The sequence below is a fragment of the Thamnophis sirtalis genome, unplaced genomic scaffold (genome assembly GCF_051295495.1).
Source record: "Thamnophis sirtalis isolate CommonGarterSnake01/CBP01778 unplaced genomic scaffold, rThaSir2_p1.2 scaffold_2, whole genome shotgun sequence".
NCBI lineage: Eukaryota > Metazoa > Chordata > Lepidosauria > Squamata > Natricidae > Thamnophis > Thamnophis sirtalis.
Window position 1 is genome coordinate 46238694 of NW_028261382.1, and position 17161 is coordinate 46255854.

Genomic DNA, 17161 nt, shown 5'->3' on the forward strand with positions numbered 1-17161 from the left:
GCGGAGCGTTGCGCAGGCACTGTACACTCTGTGTGCGTAAGCACCTAAGAGTTCAAATACAGGTAAGGAGGGTGGGCCGTCCAGAGCACTGTACCAGAACAGTACCTGGTGCTCCCAATAGGCATCGGTACGCCCGTACCGGGGCACACCGCCTGCAACCCACCACTGGTCTATATATGTATTGTATTTGTGCCTATACATAAGTGTGATATATACAAGTATGTATATAAGATAACCTTCATTGCAACTTTTTTCTGCAAACCCACTGGCATACATTAAAAAAATGAAATTCTGATGCCTGCTCTCAAAAGCAAAATAAATATATAACCATAGACATAACATGCACACACACACACACACACACACACACACACACAACATATGTATGTTAAACAGTCCATTTTTAAATGCCTATCAGAAAAGGACTGAGTATATTACAAGTATGTACATATTACATGTATATTGTATGTGTGGTGTGATAAACACATTATCTCTCTGTGTGTGTAAATGTGTGTATACACACCACACACACGGATTTATATATAAAATCACACATAGGTATAGGTATAGACACACACACACACACATATATACATTCCACATACAAATACATGCACACAGACACATGTGTGCAGGGGGGAGTGTATGTGTACGAGTGCCGATATATAAATGTGGGTGCATAGCAATAGCAATAGCAGTTAGACTTATATACCGCTTCATAGGGCTTTCAGCCCTCTCTAAGCGGTTTACAGAGTCAGCATATCGCCCCCACAGTCTGGGCCCTCATTTCACCCACCTCGGAAGGATGGAAGGCTGAGTCAACCTTGAGCCGGTGAGATTTGAACAGCCGAACTGCAGATAACAGTCAGCTGAAGTGGCCTGCAGTACTGCACCCTAACCACTGCGCCACCTCGGCTCTTATATGAGTGGGAGTGCACGTATCATCTATACCTATGTGTGATTCTATATATTAATTAATCCATATGTGGTATAGATGTATGTGTTAGTGTGTGTCATTGTGTCAGCATATACATTGTCAGTAATAATATGTGCGCGTGCCCCCCCACCCCCCTCACAGGCGCGCGCGCACCATCCGCACGCCCGAGGCCGCCTTTCCCTTCATGGCTCCGGCTTCCTTTTCCCGCCCGGCTCCGCCGCGCGCTCCCACCACCCTCACAGGCGCGCGCACCATCCGCACGCCCGAGACCGCTTTCCCCTTCATGGCTCCGGCTTCCTTTTCCCGCCCAGCTCCGCCTCGGGAGTGCGCGCGCGCGCGCCCCCCTTCCCCCTCTTCTCCTCATGTCGTCTCTTGGCGCGCGCGCGCCCGTCTTCCCGCCAAATCTCGCATCGCTTCCCTCAGTCGCTTCTTTGAGCTCCATTTTTCCCCCCTCTTCCTTTCCTCCCCTCCCCCTCCATTCCTTAAGGGTAAATAACAGCAATATAACAAAAATTAAAAATAAATAAATCACGAGTTACCGGGAATGGTGACATCCAAATCCCTCTTTTTCGGCCCCCTGTGTTCGTTACTTTTTATTATCATTATTATTGTTACGTGCTTCTCCTGAAGCTGCCCCATTTCTGAAAAGGATCAGGCTGAGGGGAAATTAGTTTAAACAAACCCTCGAAGTAGACCCCACTTGGCAGCTATCCCGAGGGAGGAGGTATAACACTTATGAATAGAAATAGAAATTAGAATAGAATAGAATTAATAGAATAGAATAACAAAATGAATATAGAATAATAATGAGAATAGAATAAATAAAATAGAGAAACTAAGAATAGAATAGAGAAAATGGAGAAACTTAGAATAGAACACAATAGAATAACAATGAATATAGAATATAATAATTAGAATATAAGAGAATGGACTAACAGAATGAATATAGAATGGGAATAGAATAGAATAAAATAGAAACATAGCATAGCATAGCCAGAAAGTAAAATAGGAATAGAATATAGAGAAAGTAGAATAGAATATAGAATAGTATAATAATATACTACTGTTCTTCCCATTTATAACTGTAATAGTTGCTTGTATCTTTAAAAATTATATTGTTTTAGTTCTTTCCTAGTATAATTTGATTGGTTATTAGTAACCTATAACTATCACTAAGTGTTGTATCTTATGATTCTTGATGAATGCATTCTATTTTATTTTTCTTTATGTCCACTGAGAGCGTATGCAGAATCACACTTGGCCAATAAAGAATTCTATTCTAGAGTAAAATAAAGACTAGAATGGAATATAGAGTAGAATAGAATAGAAGAATAGAATATAGAATAGAATGGAATATAGAGTAAAATATAGAATAGAATACAGAATATAAAAGAATAAGAATAGAATGTAGAGTAAAAAGAATAGAAGAATAAAATAGAATAGAATATAGAGTAAAGAATAGTATAGTATGGGTATGGTATGGTATAGTGTATGGTATGGAATGGAATAGAATAGAGTAGAATAGAATAGGATAGGATATATTATTGGCCAAATGTGATTAGACACACAAAGAATTTGTCACTGGTTGTCAGCACAACAGTGTAGTTATTATTGGCTGCCTATCTTACAGGGCAAAATCCTGGGATCTTTAGAGGGGCACAGAAGGGGGGGGGCATTTCATTCTTGGAGAGGAAAGCGTGCCCGCGGACAGAGGCCATGACTGAGAAGGCCCATGCCTCCCTCCAGTCAGGTAGCACTGCTTGATTGAGAGGTCCTGAAATGTGCCAACTTGGATGGCACAAGATGGGCAAATGCCATAGGACACAGATCATAACCCTCAAATTACCAGGCCCTGGGCCATGGAGTGCTTTATAGGGGGCAAGCAAGCAACACTTTTCATTGTGCCACAAATTAAGCAAATCACTGCGGTTGTCAACATTACCTGTTGGGGATTGCATGTGTTTGTTTATTTATATTTCATATTTATTAACTGCTCTCTTTCTCTTTCATCCCCTCATGTTATATAAATACAGGTAGACTCGACTTACAATGACAATTGGGACCAGAATTTCCATTTCTAAGCAAGGTTGTTTTTAAGTGAGTCATGATCAAATGTATAACCTTTTATGCTATAGTTGCTAAGTGAATCATGGCAGTTCTTAAGTGAGTCCATGGTTGTTAAGCAAAATCTGGCTTCCCGTATTGGTTTTGCTTTTCAGAAGCTGTCTGGGAAGGTCACAAATGGTGGATGACACGACTCCAGAATGCTGCAATTGTGGTAAACAAGTGGCGGTTGCCAAGTGCCTGGATTTTAATCATGTGACCGTGGTGCAACGGTCATACATGCGAGGACCAAATGATGCAAAGATTTATTTTTCTCATTCTGATGCTGGTTAATTTAGCATTAGGCTTTAAGAAAGAAACTAATACACTATAGTAAAGCATACAAAAAGTGAGAATGGAAACCAGGACAAGTTCCTTCCATTACTAAGCTAGCAACTAGATCAGGAGTGTCAAACTGGCAGCCCGCAGGCCACATAGGTCACACACAAGCTATGCCCACCACGTCACGTGATGGCAACGTGACACCGCGAGTTTGACACCCATGAAGTAGACGAATAAGTTCCTTTAAGGAAAAAATACTTTTCACACTAATAGCCTTATAATTTATATTTATTTTAGTTCACTAGAAATTAAAATGCATCTAAATATGCCTTTTGAAACTTGGCTGTGTAGGTTGTCCTCATCTTATGTTTAGCGACCATTCTAAGTTACAACAGCACTGATAATTTTTTTTTACTTAGTACAGGTCCTCACACTTATGACTGTAACAGCATCCTTACAGACTCATGAACAAATTGGGTGCCTACAACAGGTGCAATATCCTGGGGTCATGTGATTCCCCACTTCCAACCAGTTAGGTTCTGCTGTTTGCAGTACCAGTACATCCTTATGGTGATTTATTCTTACTTTATTAAAATTCTCCATACCATCCAAGAAAGAAAGCTCTGATGAATTTAAAAATTGTGCCATATTTATTTATTTAATCACACATACATAGCTACTTATGTCAGACTAATGGCGACTATTAGTGATACCTGTATAGTTGACCTCTATGGTCATAAGTTTTCTTAAAATTTTAGGTCAACAGACTATTACCTGAGTGGTATAAAGCTCATCAGAAATTTACCTGGAGTATCAGAACAATAGAATTATTAAAACATGGCCCAAAATGCTTGAATAGGGAAAAAAAGAGACAATCCATTGATCTAACATCAACACACGGAATACGAGGAAATACATCTTATTTCAAACCCCTAGGAACAGATCCTGAATCTCTCTTTAATCTGACATTTTTAGTTGGCAGTTCTCAGTGCAAGGCCCACGCATGTTCATGGGGGCTGAGATTGGCACAGTTCTTTAACAAATGCGTGCACATTTTGTTTTTGTTGAATGTACTATGGGGCTGTATAGCAAGTAACTAAAAAGATGTCTGCAACTATTTATCCTTCTCCCTTTTATACATTCTTTTACTTACAGAAAATAGGAAGATGGAGAGCAAGAGAATAGCCTTGCTGGCATCAGTTTAAAAAAATCTTATTCCTAGATCTTTTATAAAATATTAGACATGGAGGTGTCTTTTTCCCACCCACAGGTATAGCAATCAATTGCTAAAATGTAAGATAAGAGCAAGTTTCCTTACAGTTATGAATCTGAATCAGGTTTTTTTGCTGTCTCCCTACCAAAGTTCCTTCCTATGCAGCTATTATGAGGCTGGGTTTAGAAAAAGGAAATTGGCTTGCCTTGATCCATCTAGACTAGCATTGATGCAGACTGATAATCATCCTCCAGGGTTTCTGCCAGGAGGTTCCCCAGCTGTGCTTGGAGATACTGGAAATGTTTTTCTGCATATAAAGTAGGTGATTTAGCACACAGTTAACTATGGCGGAATAACAAAGCACATTTCTCCCTTGTTCCTTGTTCCAGGTGGGCCACACATTGCTTTCCATCCTACTGCTGAATTTAGTAATACAGCCTGGTCAAACTGCAGTGTATAGCAGATCAGATAGCACACATACATACCCCCTCTCAGTCTCTTTGGAAGCTGCTGTCAGCTCCCTGTGACTAGGACTGGACAATGGCTTCTTCCGAGTTCTGGGCAATCGACTATGAGATTTATGGGGAAGTCCAAGGTGAGTCTAGATTTTATTTCCTCCCTTTGATATTATTACTACAGGATTTTTGTATACTGATACGGTTGCTTGGCTTTCCAGCGGATTGCTCTGTAAATAGTACAGTCCTTGAAATAAGATGCCTGCAGTCTGCTTCTCCAACTGCAGAATCTTGCTTCAGTTCTAATGGCAGTAAGATAGCCTGGGATTGCTTGAAAAGCTATCTGCAAAGGCTCTCTAAAGGAACTTAATTTAAGACCGTACACAAGGGGAATGTATGAAGAAGTTAATTGGGAGCATTAACTTAATTTAGTGATGAATCTACGTATCATAGTGCAGAGAATGAGAGGCTGTTTCTCCACAATACTGAGATCTGGGCCATTTCAGGGAGGGAAGCTAAGCATCTTTGATTCAACCTCTTTTAAATTGAACATACGCAGCCCCATAATCTATTTTAAAAATAACATGATATGTGACATTCAAGAAGTCATATAGCTTCAGCTGCCATTCCCCAGAAACGAATCAAAAGAGGGCAGAACTCTTCTGAGATTTATGCTGTGAGATTTTGTTATTTCTTGGGGGGTAGGGGTAGGGCTGTTCTTAGGAATTAGAATCTGTGATATTTGCTTTTGAGGGATTTCTACCTGTCTCTTAAACTTCAGATAAGGGATCGTTTTCACAATTCTATATCCAGAGTCACTTCATGATTGAGGCAGCATATGTTAATAAAAATATAAGCAAAAAAGTAACATAATAGGCCAGTGAACAGCTCTTATCTGCAATTCCTGGTTATTAGTTGGCGTGTGGTAATGCTGCAGAATGTTCAGTATTATTGTAAACATTCAGCATTTATTTTATTTATTCATTTTTTATTATTCCAATTATCTATAAAAGAAAATTGATCAAGAATATAGTTTCTATGATGGCAATGAAGGGGAAAAGGTAAAGGAATTTCACAAGAGACAAAAAGTACTGTGGGCTGTTTGTAGAAAAGAAATTAGAAAGCAAGATCTTTTGGGGGGCTGAAGACCACAGTTATATTGATGAGTCCTGGATTATCCACAGTATTAAAAGAGAGCAACACACAGCCTGCTTTACTTCTTCTATGAGCAGGCAAACAAATCAGGTAGGGATGATTTAGTAGGATGTTTAACCTGGATTAGGGTTTATTCTATCTAAACAAAGCAGAATTTTAAATGAGTTTGTAAACTTCACAGTGCTGGAACCTGCAAGATTGGAAAGCAGGAATTTATTTCTTCTATCATACATGAAGCTATGATGCAATAAAAATGGTTTAGTCACATAAGGACTGTCATGGTTTCGAGAAAAGATTGGCAGCCCTTCAACGAAAGCTGTAATTCAGTTGGATCATTTGTACCTATGTCATTTTAAGATGGTGATGTCTTAAGACAGCCTTTGCATCTTGGTACCCTCAAGATGTGCGATAATCTCCATTGATTCCATACTGGTGAGGGGTTGTGGTGGGCCAAGTGGACAGCAATGGATTGGAAAGGATTACTATAAAAGATGGAGCCTCTTAAATGATGGTCTTATTTTTAAGAATTTTAAAAGTTCTTAAAAATTTAGAAAGATATTCAGACAGCCCAGCAAAACAGAAAGATTGAACTCCTTGCTTTAAATATTTTAATTACCAACCATTGGGCTATATTGTGAATGGTTTTATTGGTGCTTTAATTTTCTGTTATGAGATACTCCAGTTTATAATCCCTACTGGAAGAACCCAATAGCTCACTTATGACACTTGCTTTAGGAGTACAGTAGATATTTGTTTACCAATGTGTAGCTATAATGATATCTACTGTATCTTTTCTCTTTTCTAGGTGTCTTCTTTAGAAAGGTAAGTTGTATCTTTTCTAATATATTGCTAGATAACTCATGGCCCATTGGGTCATCATCACTTCAGAGATATTGCCTTCAAAAATGGCAGAGCTTCTAATGGATTGGATTTAAAAAAATCAGGGTGGTAATCAGAGAGGTATCTGCCCTGAAAATAGTCCATGTTGAACTGTATAGTACAGTCAAATATGAGGAGTTGATCACAAGACATGTTAGGGTTAGGGGTTTTGGGTTAGGAGTTTTGGGTTAGGGTTAGAGGTTTGGGGTTAGGGTTAGGGTTAGGGGTTTTGGGGTTAGCCCACCGAACCGCAAAAGCCTCCTCCTCCCAGATTGCCCACACCCATGCTTTATGCCATTTTGTATTATGTTATAAAATTTGCCAAATTTCTATTTCATGGGAGTTACGGGTGACATATTTTGGATGCATTCTGTAAGTTAGCCCATTTGAGGTACCTTGGTTCAACAATTGGGCCCCTGTGATATACTGTTTTGGCCAGTTAAAGGTTACATACAGACAAACAAGGGAGTTTTAGATGTATAGATATAGATGTATATCGTAGTAAATGAGGGAAGGTCTGTTTCTGTTTTAAATGTACGGTACTGGTTTCCTATTATCATGCACCATATAAAGGAAACCATTGTTGTTCAAGTATAATCCTTGAGCCTGTACTCCTGGATATTAGAGCAGGGTTGCAATCATGGGAGCAATAACAGAGAAGCTGCCCCTATCAGAGGTTGGGGGTTTGGAAGCAAGATCAGGATGAAAGGAACAAGACAGGCTGAACATATAACAGTAGCAAGCCATATGCAGATAACACTGAATAATCTCAGCACAAGTCTGGGACATTTACATATGTCTTGGCATCAATTGGGTGCTTATATGCATCTTTAAAATATCTGCTGGAATTTTTTTTAAATGTTATTGCAGCTGGTTTTGTCGTGGTCTCAAAAGCCTCAAGGACGGGTTTCCTGCTAAATCCAAGCAAGCTGATCGCTCCATATAAATCCTGTACCTCAGAAAATGTAGGCAGTCCTTGGGAAAATATAGCAAAGCTCCAGGATGAAAACTGGGCTATTGTTGCTAAGCTGCTTCCTTCATTCCCTTAATACCCGAAGGCATTGCCTATCTGAAATAGTCATCTCCGATCAGACATAACTGATTGAGCTTTGATATAACCTTGAAACCAGCATTTCTCAATGAAGTCTGTTCACACACTTAGCTGGAGTCATCGAATGGAGAAATACCAAGCAATGTATATAGGTAGTCCTCGACATACAATCACAATTGAGCCCAACATGTCTGCTGCCAAGTGAGACATTTGTTGTGAATTTTGCCCCATTTTACGATGTTCCTCGCCACGGCTGTTAAGTGAATCACTGCAGTCGTTAAATTAGTATTTTGTATTTGTATTTTATTGAATTTATATTTAATAACACGGGTATTAAGTGAACCCAGCTTCCCTGTTGACTTTGCTTGTCAGAAGGTCACAAAAAGTAATCACATGACCCTGGGACACTGCAACAGTCATAAATATGAGTCGATCGCCAAGTGCCAGAATTTTGATCACATGACCATGGGGATGCCACAACAGTTGTAAGGGTAAAAAATAGTCATGTCATTTTTTTCATTGCTGTTGTAGCTTTGAAATGACACTAAACGAACTGTTGTAAGTTGAGGGCCACCAGTATATAACTTTAGAATATCTTGGGAGATTCCCTGATAATCTCTTTTTTTCTTCTCCTGTTAGTACACCGAAGAACAAGGGAGAAAACTAGGATTGGTTGGCTGGGTGAAGAATACAGCCAGTGGGACTGTGACCGGACAGGTGCAGGGCCCAAAGGAGAAAGTGGAGATTATGTAAGTAAGGAAACATGGCTCCTTCAATTAGAATGGTTTTGCTGAAAGAAGTGGGGTGATTACCCAAATAAAGGTGTAGGGTAATACCCCACCCTCTTGGACTTCCGGAAGGTCCTTACAATGTGGCTCTGAAGGTTATTGCTATATTGGAGGTGGTTGATGGGGTAAAAGAGAAGACTCCACCCTTATACTGTTCATCATTGGGTTTTAGTTTGTTTTTAATTCTTACTAATTTTTTTTGATATTTATCTTGTTTATTATTTGGTAAGCTGCCCAGAGTCACTTCAACAGTGAGAGGGGTGGCACACAAATTAAATCAATAAATAACAAATAAAATGGTGATGGGATTGCTTAAGTGTCTCAGAAGGAATGGTACGGAGATGGGGAAAAGGACTTTATGCGGAACCTGAAATTGCCATAGCTGAACACCAATTTTGGAATTGGAGTGTTCTTCGAAATTCAGTATAGTAGTCTTCGACTTACAACCATAATTGAGTCCAAAATGTATGTTGCTAAGTGAGAAATTTGTTAAATGAGTGTTGCCCCATTTTACGACTTTTCTTGCCACATTTGTTAAGTGTATCGCTGCAGTTGTTAAATTAATAACATTGTGTAGTGAATCTGGCTTCCCCTTTGACTCTGCTTCTCAGAAGGCCACAAAAGGTGATCACATGACCCTGGCACACTGCAACCGTCATGAATATGAACCAGTTATCAAGCATCTGAATGTAAAATCAGGGGACCATAGGGATGCTGCAATGATTATAAGTGCGAAAAAAGGTCATAAGTCCCTTTTTCTAGTGCCATTGTAACTTCAAACTGTCACTAAATGAACTGTTGTAAGTTGAGGACTAGCTGTACAAGTCATCAGGATTGAAGTTGGAATTGTTTGGGGTTTGTAGCCTGCACTTGCTGGCCAAAGATAGAATGCCTTTGGTGATAAAGATCACAGGCCTTAATTGTCAATTTTCCAAGCTAATACTAGACAGTTGCTGTTAACCAAACAGCTAAGCAACTACTTCTGCAGTAATCCACAGGATGCTGAATACAATGTAAAGTTATTTATGTTCCTGTCCTGATCAGAGTTTGTTCTATTGCCATTTAAAAATTAAAATATCCAAATTAAGGCATTTCCAACCATTCTTGTTCTTGCTCCTGAAAGAGAAAGTTCAAAAGGCCCATTCTGATTAGGTTCCACATTAAGCAGCATCAACCAACTTTGTATCTTAAAATCATGTGCCATGGTTACTTTTGTATATATCCTTTAACAAGTGCTGTATTTCTTATGGATTGTCACATGTGGCTTGAAACCTGTGCGGGGGACCATGCTCCTTGCTCTTTCTGAATGGCCTTCTGGTTCTCTTGAGGCGGAAAAGAAACTACAGGTAGTCCTCAACTTACAACCAATTGTTTAGCAATTGTTCAAAGTCACAAAGTCACTGAAAAGGTTACTTAAGATTAATCCTTTGACTTATGACCGTTGTGACATCCCTATGGTCTCGTGGTCAAAATTTCAGCACTTGGCAACTTGCTTGTATTTGCAATAGTTGCAGTGTCCTGGTGTCACATGCTTGCCATTTGCAACTTTCTCAACCAGCCTGACACCCAAAATGAATGGGGGAAGTTGGAATTACTTAATGACCACATGATTCATGTAGGAGATGACCACGTTGAGCCCAAGAGAGTGGTCGGATATGTCATCAATCTTGATGTCCCTTCAAGCCAACAAGAGATATAAGTCCAGCCCACCTTGAATTCCTTGGTTGATTCTTACCTATGCCAACTCGCTTTCACCGTTAGTAGTTCAGATTCTTGTAGAGAGCTTTAGCATAAAACAAATCTATATATTCATCTGAACTGCCGGGATTCTGGATTTCCTATGCTTGACAATTCCTTTAACAACTGCAATGCTTCACTTAATAACTGTGGCAGAAAAGGATGTAAAATTGCATGCAACTCACTTAACAACCCCCTTTACAAGAGAAATTCTGATCCTGATTGTGGTCATAAGTCAGGAACTAGCTATAGTAGAAATGAGAACCCATTATCACCATTTTCACAATCTGAAGATAGCCCCCTATTAGTAATTTATAGGATTATTTCCCTTCTACCCAGCCTCCATTGAGAATGCCTATGTAGGGTACCTCTCCAGACTCTGCCTCTAGAGGGAATTGACACCCTTAAATCTAGGACTTGGGTCAGCATGCAATTAGAGAACTGGTCCAGAAGGAGATGAAGAAAATAGCTTTATGAATTTTTGAGCCACAGCAGAGGTGATTCTGTGTGGGGGTAGAAGGAGGTAAGGAAGAGCAAGTGAGCTAAAGCAGGGTCGGAGCTTAGAGTGACCCCCAAAAGCTTTGTGTTGTGCTGGTGTAACAACTTCTGCAACAGTGCTTTGTCACCTTTAGAAAGATGACAGCCAGAGGCAATTACTATAGCAACCAGATCTTCTATCACCTTGAAGAAAGAGAGAGAGAGAGCATGAACGGGGAAAAAATATCTGGGACAGTTGCCATAGCAACCTGCCTCTACATATTGTCTACCTTCATGTCTCAGGGGGGGAGGGGGAAATTGGGGCCATTTCCATAGCAACCACACTACTCCATCCCTGGCTTTGAGGAACCAGGGATAAATAGGAAGGAGATCATCCATAGCAACACTATTCTTCAATGCACATTCTTCTTCTCCCCCCTACCCTTTTCTCCTCCCAAGTCAGTGCAGAATAAAAAAGCAAAGGTGTAAAACCATCCATGTGACTCTGAGTGTTCTTTTGCAATTAAGTATTGGGTGGGAATAAATAGGCAGCATTTCAGTTTTTGAAATGGAATACCAGCTGGGCAAATGTATTGTGTGTGGGCAGTGTGCAGAAAGTTGTTTTCTTATGTTACGTGGGAAAACTCATTCATAGGTTCTTTATATAACATGATCCTTAGAACATTTCTTTAGATTTCACAAGCATGGACTACTGATATCAATACGGTGCTTTTATATATATTTTTATTTGAAAATCAAACAGTTATATCCATTTCACTTTTGATGGTTGCAGCTCACATACACTTAGGTGTTGGACATGGTCTTCCAACTGATGTTTACCTTTCCCTTGGCTGCTGCCAAATTGCAAATGCAAATTATTGTAAAATACATGGGGAGCAGTCATGGTGATTGTACTTAATTTGATTCTAATTAAATGTAAATTAAATCACATTTAGATTGTGTTTTGCCCATTTAATGTACAGAGCCTAGCATGCCATGAAAGGTGGGGTTTGCATGTTATGCATAAAATCTTAAAATGTTAAAAGCATAATTGCTATGGACACCCAATGAATAAACCACATTCTAGCTTAGTGTGATGATCTCATTCATGCAAGCCAATAGCTGGGTTCCTACAATATTAAATTATACGATTCAATTTTATCCTGGTCTAGCATGTTGTATGAACAAAGCGAAAAAGCAACCTTCAGCCCAGAAAAAAAATCTAAAAACTAGCAACGTTATAATGATGAAAGGGTTTTATGATAAGATACCACACTTGATCTTTGTGGGCCAAAATGTTTTGTGTGGAATATGTCTACTTTATAAGACAATTAGTCTATTAGTCCATGAAAACTGATTACACAGTATTTGCTTAGTCTGTAAAATGTTAGAAGATATTGGTTTTGCTGCCACAAACAAATTCAGAACTCTTGGGGAAGTTATTTTAAATCGAATAAGACTGTTTCCCCCCCTATTTCAATGATTACATTTAGTGCTAAATGTAGCATATCTATTTTCTTTTATTCTTAAAATAAGATTACAGAGACAAATCAGGTGACAAATGAGCAAATTACTCATTCACATTCAGTTGACTTCATGGCTTTATTTAATTAATTTAAAAGACTTATGTGAGTGTCCATCTTAAAAAAAACCACACCTCTGGGTGGCTCACAAGATAGGTTTGAACTTGAGTCTATCTAGTTTTATTCTAACATAACATTCTTTTTTTTGGCTCAGGTTATAAAATTATAAGTACAGGTAGTCCTCTGGCCTTTGTACTTCTAAGCATCAGTGTCCCTGCAGTCACATGATCAAAGGTTGTATACTTGACAATTGATGCTGTCATGTATTTATGAAGGTCTCCTGGGGTCATGCAATCCCCATTTGCAACTTTCCCAGTTGTCTTCTGACAAACAACGTTAATGGGGGGAATGGGATTCATTTAACGACTTAAGGAAAAATGGTCATTAAATTGAGCACAACTTTTAACTGCATCACTTACTGGAAGTTCCAGTCCCAACTGTGGTTATAAGTTGAGAACAACCTTTATAGTTCAGGCATCTATTCTACCACTGTAGGTTTCAAAAATCATCCAAAGATATCAGAAAAAAAAGTTTTAATATAGATAAGCTTAACCCCTTAATTCTCCCTTAAGGTGTGGTAATGTACACATTTGACCTCAAAGGGGAGGGTGAGCTTATATTTAGGGGGCAATGTTAAAACTATCTCTGTAAAAGCCTATGAGATCCCTTGTTTTTCCAATTGTGTGGGAATTTATCCCAATGCAATTATTTAAATCTTCACAAAAACATATTTAAATCTTCTCCCCACTTTTTTCCTTCTGCATCTTTATTTACCGTCTTCAACTTAATTGGAGCCATTTGTTCTGCGGGTAACTTTTGGCAGCATACTTACTTCCTTTCAATGATTCATGGTGAATCTGTAATAAAATGTCTAATAAATATGGTTCTTGCCTTCCAAATTCCAACAAATGTGCACATTGCACCTGATGGCTTTTTGGGTCTATGAATAGACATATTCCTATTCTGGCAATGTGCAGGGTAAAACAGGAGAAGAAGGAATTGCGCTGTTAATTTTTGCTTCTTCTTCTCCCCCGCCCAGGAAGAACTGGCTACGCAGCATCGGAAGCCCCATGTGTCGCATTGATCAGGCTGTGTTCTCAAATGAGAGGCAGATCACCACTCTGGAGTTCCAGTCCTTCACCACCAAATATTAAAGGCAGCTGGCTGGATGGGATAGGGCTGTGTCTTAAGTACTACAAGGGCTTTTCTACTTTAAAGGAAGTATCACCTTCTCCCTCAACAACAAGTTTGCTACTGACATTAGTATGTGCTTTAGACCTATGGCACTTCCAGGACTCTTGACTCTTCCAGGTTGCTAGTGAACTGGAAAGCACCTACTGCAGCACTGCCCTTAAACATCCTCTAAAACAACATTATTTACTGTTCTTTTTCCCCTTTTTTATAATTTGTAAAAAGGTAGTAAGGGAAAGAACTAAAGGTGGAAGGAAATGTGTTCTCCTAAATCTTCTCTTTCCCAATGTGTTCATGAACATACTGGGCAGTTGTCTTTTAAGCAAACATATAAAGAAAATTTTCCTACTGAAAGCATTCTGTTTCTTCTCCTTAACAATAATCCCCAAACCCAGCAAAGACTATTAGCTCATTAAAGATGTTCATTGAAGGAAAGCAAAACTGTCTTTTTTTCCAGTGGAAACTAGGCAAGCTGATATCCGCAGAAGCTTTTTGGAGAAGAAAAATAGTATTTGTTTCTGGAGAAGCTCTATGAGCACCGGAGAATGGAGGTAGGAAGATTGAGAGAAGCAGTAATATATTACTGGTAACATCAGTGGCCTGTTCTGCAGCTCTTATGGCTCAGCTGCATCATGTATTTCAATAATTAATGTGGGTTTCTCTTTCTCTGCTGCAATTGAGATACAGAGATTGTCCATTTGTGAAAGTGTTCTGATTATTATCTGTCCACTTTCCCAGGCTACAAAAGAGACTTTTCCTCTTGTTATAAGTCACAATATCTGTGTGCTAAAAGTATAAATTCTAGAACATGGAATAGTGAAGAAACAAAAGAAGAAATGACACAACACTCAAAATTTATTAGCAGAAAATTTCACCCAGCAAAATAGTTTCTTCTCCTCACAGCTGTTTGTTGAGTTATTCCTACTCCTTGTTCTTGCCCAATCTTTTGTGGTCTTCAGCATTATGGATGAAACAACAGATTTTCTGGTTTGGAGAGAAACCTTTGAAGCTGCCAAGACTGTGAAAATGACAGGGAAATGGAATGCCAAGTGTTCTTTGAAGTCTGGAGATGAGGTGTGGGTGTAGTTCTTGCTGTAGGTTTTTAAAGCAGAGAGGGCTGGATGTTTTGGGATGGGAGGGGGTTTAAACTCATTTAACAGTGCTTTCTGCAAAGTCTCATGCCTTGTCCCAACGTTCTAGCCCAAATGTTCATGTGCGATATTGTTTATATTGGTTGCTTTCACCACCTTTTTTTAAACTGTAGTTGGTTTTCCTTGAAGGAAATAGCCCTAGAATATAACAGGTTATAGTACAAACATCTGATGTGCACTTATGGGAACTGCATTAGTGTTTTGAAGGTAGCAAATTTATAGGTACATATGTAATGCAGAAATATAGAGAGGTAGAGAGGGCTATCATTATACAGGCAAAGCATGAAAATTGAATTCAAAATCTTTCATAGCAAATGGCAGCTTGGGAGGAAGAGAAGCACCTTCCCCTCCTGATATATATTTTAGATAGACAGACAGACAGACACCCATTGATAGATACCGATAGATAGATATAGAAATATATGATAAATTAGATAGATAGATAGATAGATAGATAGATAGATAGATAGATAGATAGATAGATAGATGATAGATAGATAGATAGATAGCACAGGTTAGTGTAAAAATGGGATACAACCAGGCATTGTAACTTTTAAACATTCTGTCCAAACTGGACGCAACTTTAAAATTTAATATCCGTACAGAATCTACATCCTTGATGAATGGGATACCAGCAAAACCAGACTTGTTCTGCTTGATCCAATACACCAATCACATATTTCAAAACTCTGCTTTTCAATTATACTAGATGCTCCAAGGATGCTCATAGACAAGATAGTAAGGTAAGATGAAGTGCATCCCTTGTCCTTAGTCCCCACTATCTGGAATCCCCGCCTAGTTTGTTATAGCATTTTCTTTACACAGGAAATGACTTGTTACTTTTTAAAGTGCCCTAGTTTTTTTTTCTCCAACTGCTAAACCATCCCTCTACTTTAATCGTTGTGCCCCCAATATAATTTTGTTTCCCCTTGGTTATGAAGAAAGGGCCTTATTTTGCTGTTTTGGATTGTGTCATTTGCATCTTGGCAGAGCTGGCAGTGGGCTGTAGAAATAAACATTTTGTAATTTTTCAGCCTGTAGAGGTGGAGGATACTTGTAATTTTCCACAGAACTAGAAGGTGCTGAACTTAAACCATCAAAAGGGCCCTTCTTTCCACTCACTTCATTCAGGCTTGTTTCCTTCTTAGGAACTTGCCATAGGAATACTGAAGAATGCACATTCATTCTAAATTCAGTTGCTGGGTTTACAATACTGTATGAACCATCGGATTCATTAAACAAAAACAAACCAAAATAAGGTATAAAATTAACTGAGTTTTGTACCCCACTCCAAGCCAATATAAACCACATCAGGGCTTACAGCCACGGATTTTACAGCCTACAATGCTGACCGAGGTTCTCCAAGACCTCAGATGCAAAATTTACACAGCATCATTACAGATTAAAGCTCAGCATCTTTTGCACCCACAGCTTATTTATTGCAGACACCCCCCCCCCCCTTCCTTGCATACTCTGGCTGGGTTTGCATAACACCTTCCCCCTGGGATAACTCAACCAGATTTACTGAATCATCTCAATTACTTGGATGCACATAAAAACACCTAACTGTGCTGGCTGGGTCTGCACTACCCATTGCCCAAACACAACCAGTAATGGTTGCTTAAATATGGCTTATTCATTGGATGAACCACAATTAGCAAGGTTCACACCTTAGCTAAAGTCATCACCCCCTCCCCACTCAAATGGGAAGATCCGATTATTAAGCAAGGTTTGTGAAGTGAACGAATGTTTAGCATGAATCTGTTTTCAGTGTAATTGGCTTGGTTAAACGGAAAGGCGCACAGGAAAAAAAAAAAAACCCAAAATCTCCCTGAACGCGCCCAGGACCCTCCGTCTCCCCTCTTCTCCAGAAACGCTCTGGCCACGTGTGAGCCCGGCCTGGCTCCCCAAGCGGCTCCGCGTGAATGGCGGGGGACGCGCCCAATAGCTGATCCGGCCTCGTGGCTCGGAGGCGGGGGCTTCTTGTCAAACCGAGCCGGGCTAGGCAGTCCGTTCCGCAGCCAGGGCTGGCGGGGCTCCTCCATCGAAAGGCGGCGGCGGCGGCAGCGGCAGCAGCAGCAGCAGCAGCAGCCTGCTGGCACGCCCGGGCTCTTCCCGGCGCCACCTGTGATGCTGGCGGAGGAGCAGCAGAGGGGAGA

General features: G+C 39.7%; 1 protein-coding gene across 1 annotated transcript; it reads left to right on the forward strand.

Annotated features, from left to right (window-relative positions):
- Positions 1-4860: 4860 nt before the first annotated feature.
- On the forward strand, positions 4861-14205 carry LOC106538031 (acylphosphatase-2). Its single transcript, XM_014052402.2, has 4 exons — positions 4861-5130; positions 6951-6967; positions 8715-8824; positions 13700-14205. The coding sequence occupies exons 1-4, from the start codon at positions 5076-5078 to the stop codon at positions 13812-13814; spliced, it is 297 nt and encodes a 98-aa protein (XP_013907877.2). The 5' UTR covers positions 4861-5075; the 3' UTR covers positions 13815-14205.
- Positions 14206-17161: the final 2956 nt, after the last annotated feature.

Excerpts from the sequence above, each read along its gene's own strand:
- LOC106538031 (XM_014052402.2), top strand. The coding sequence starts at position 5,076 with ATGGCTTCTTCCGAGTTCTGGGCAATCGACTATGAGATTTATGGGGAA. Across the intron at positions 8,825-13,699 it reads AAGGAGAAAGTGGAGATTAT|GAAGAACTGGCTACGCAGCA; the intron begins GTAAGTAAGGAA and ends TCCCCCGCCCAG.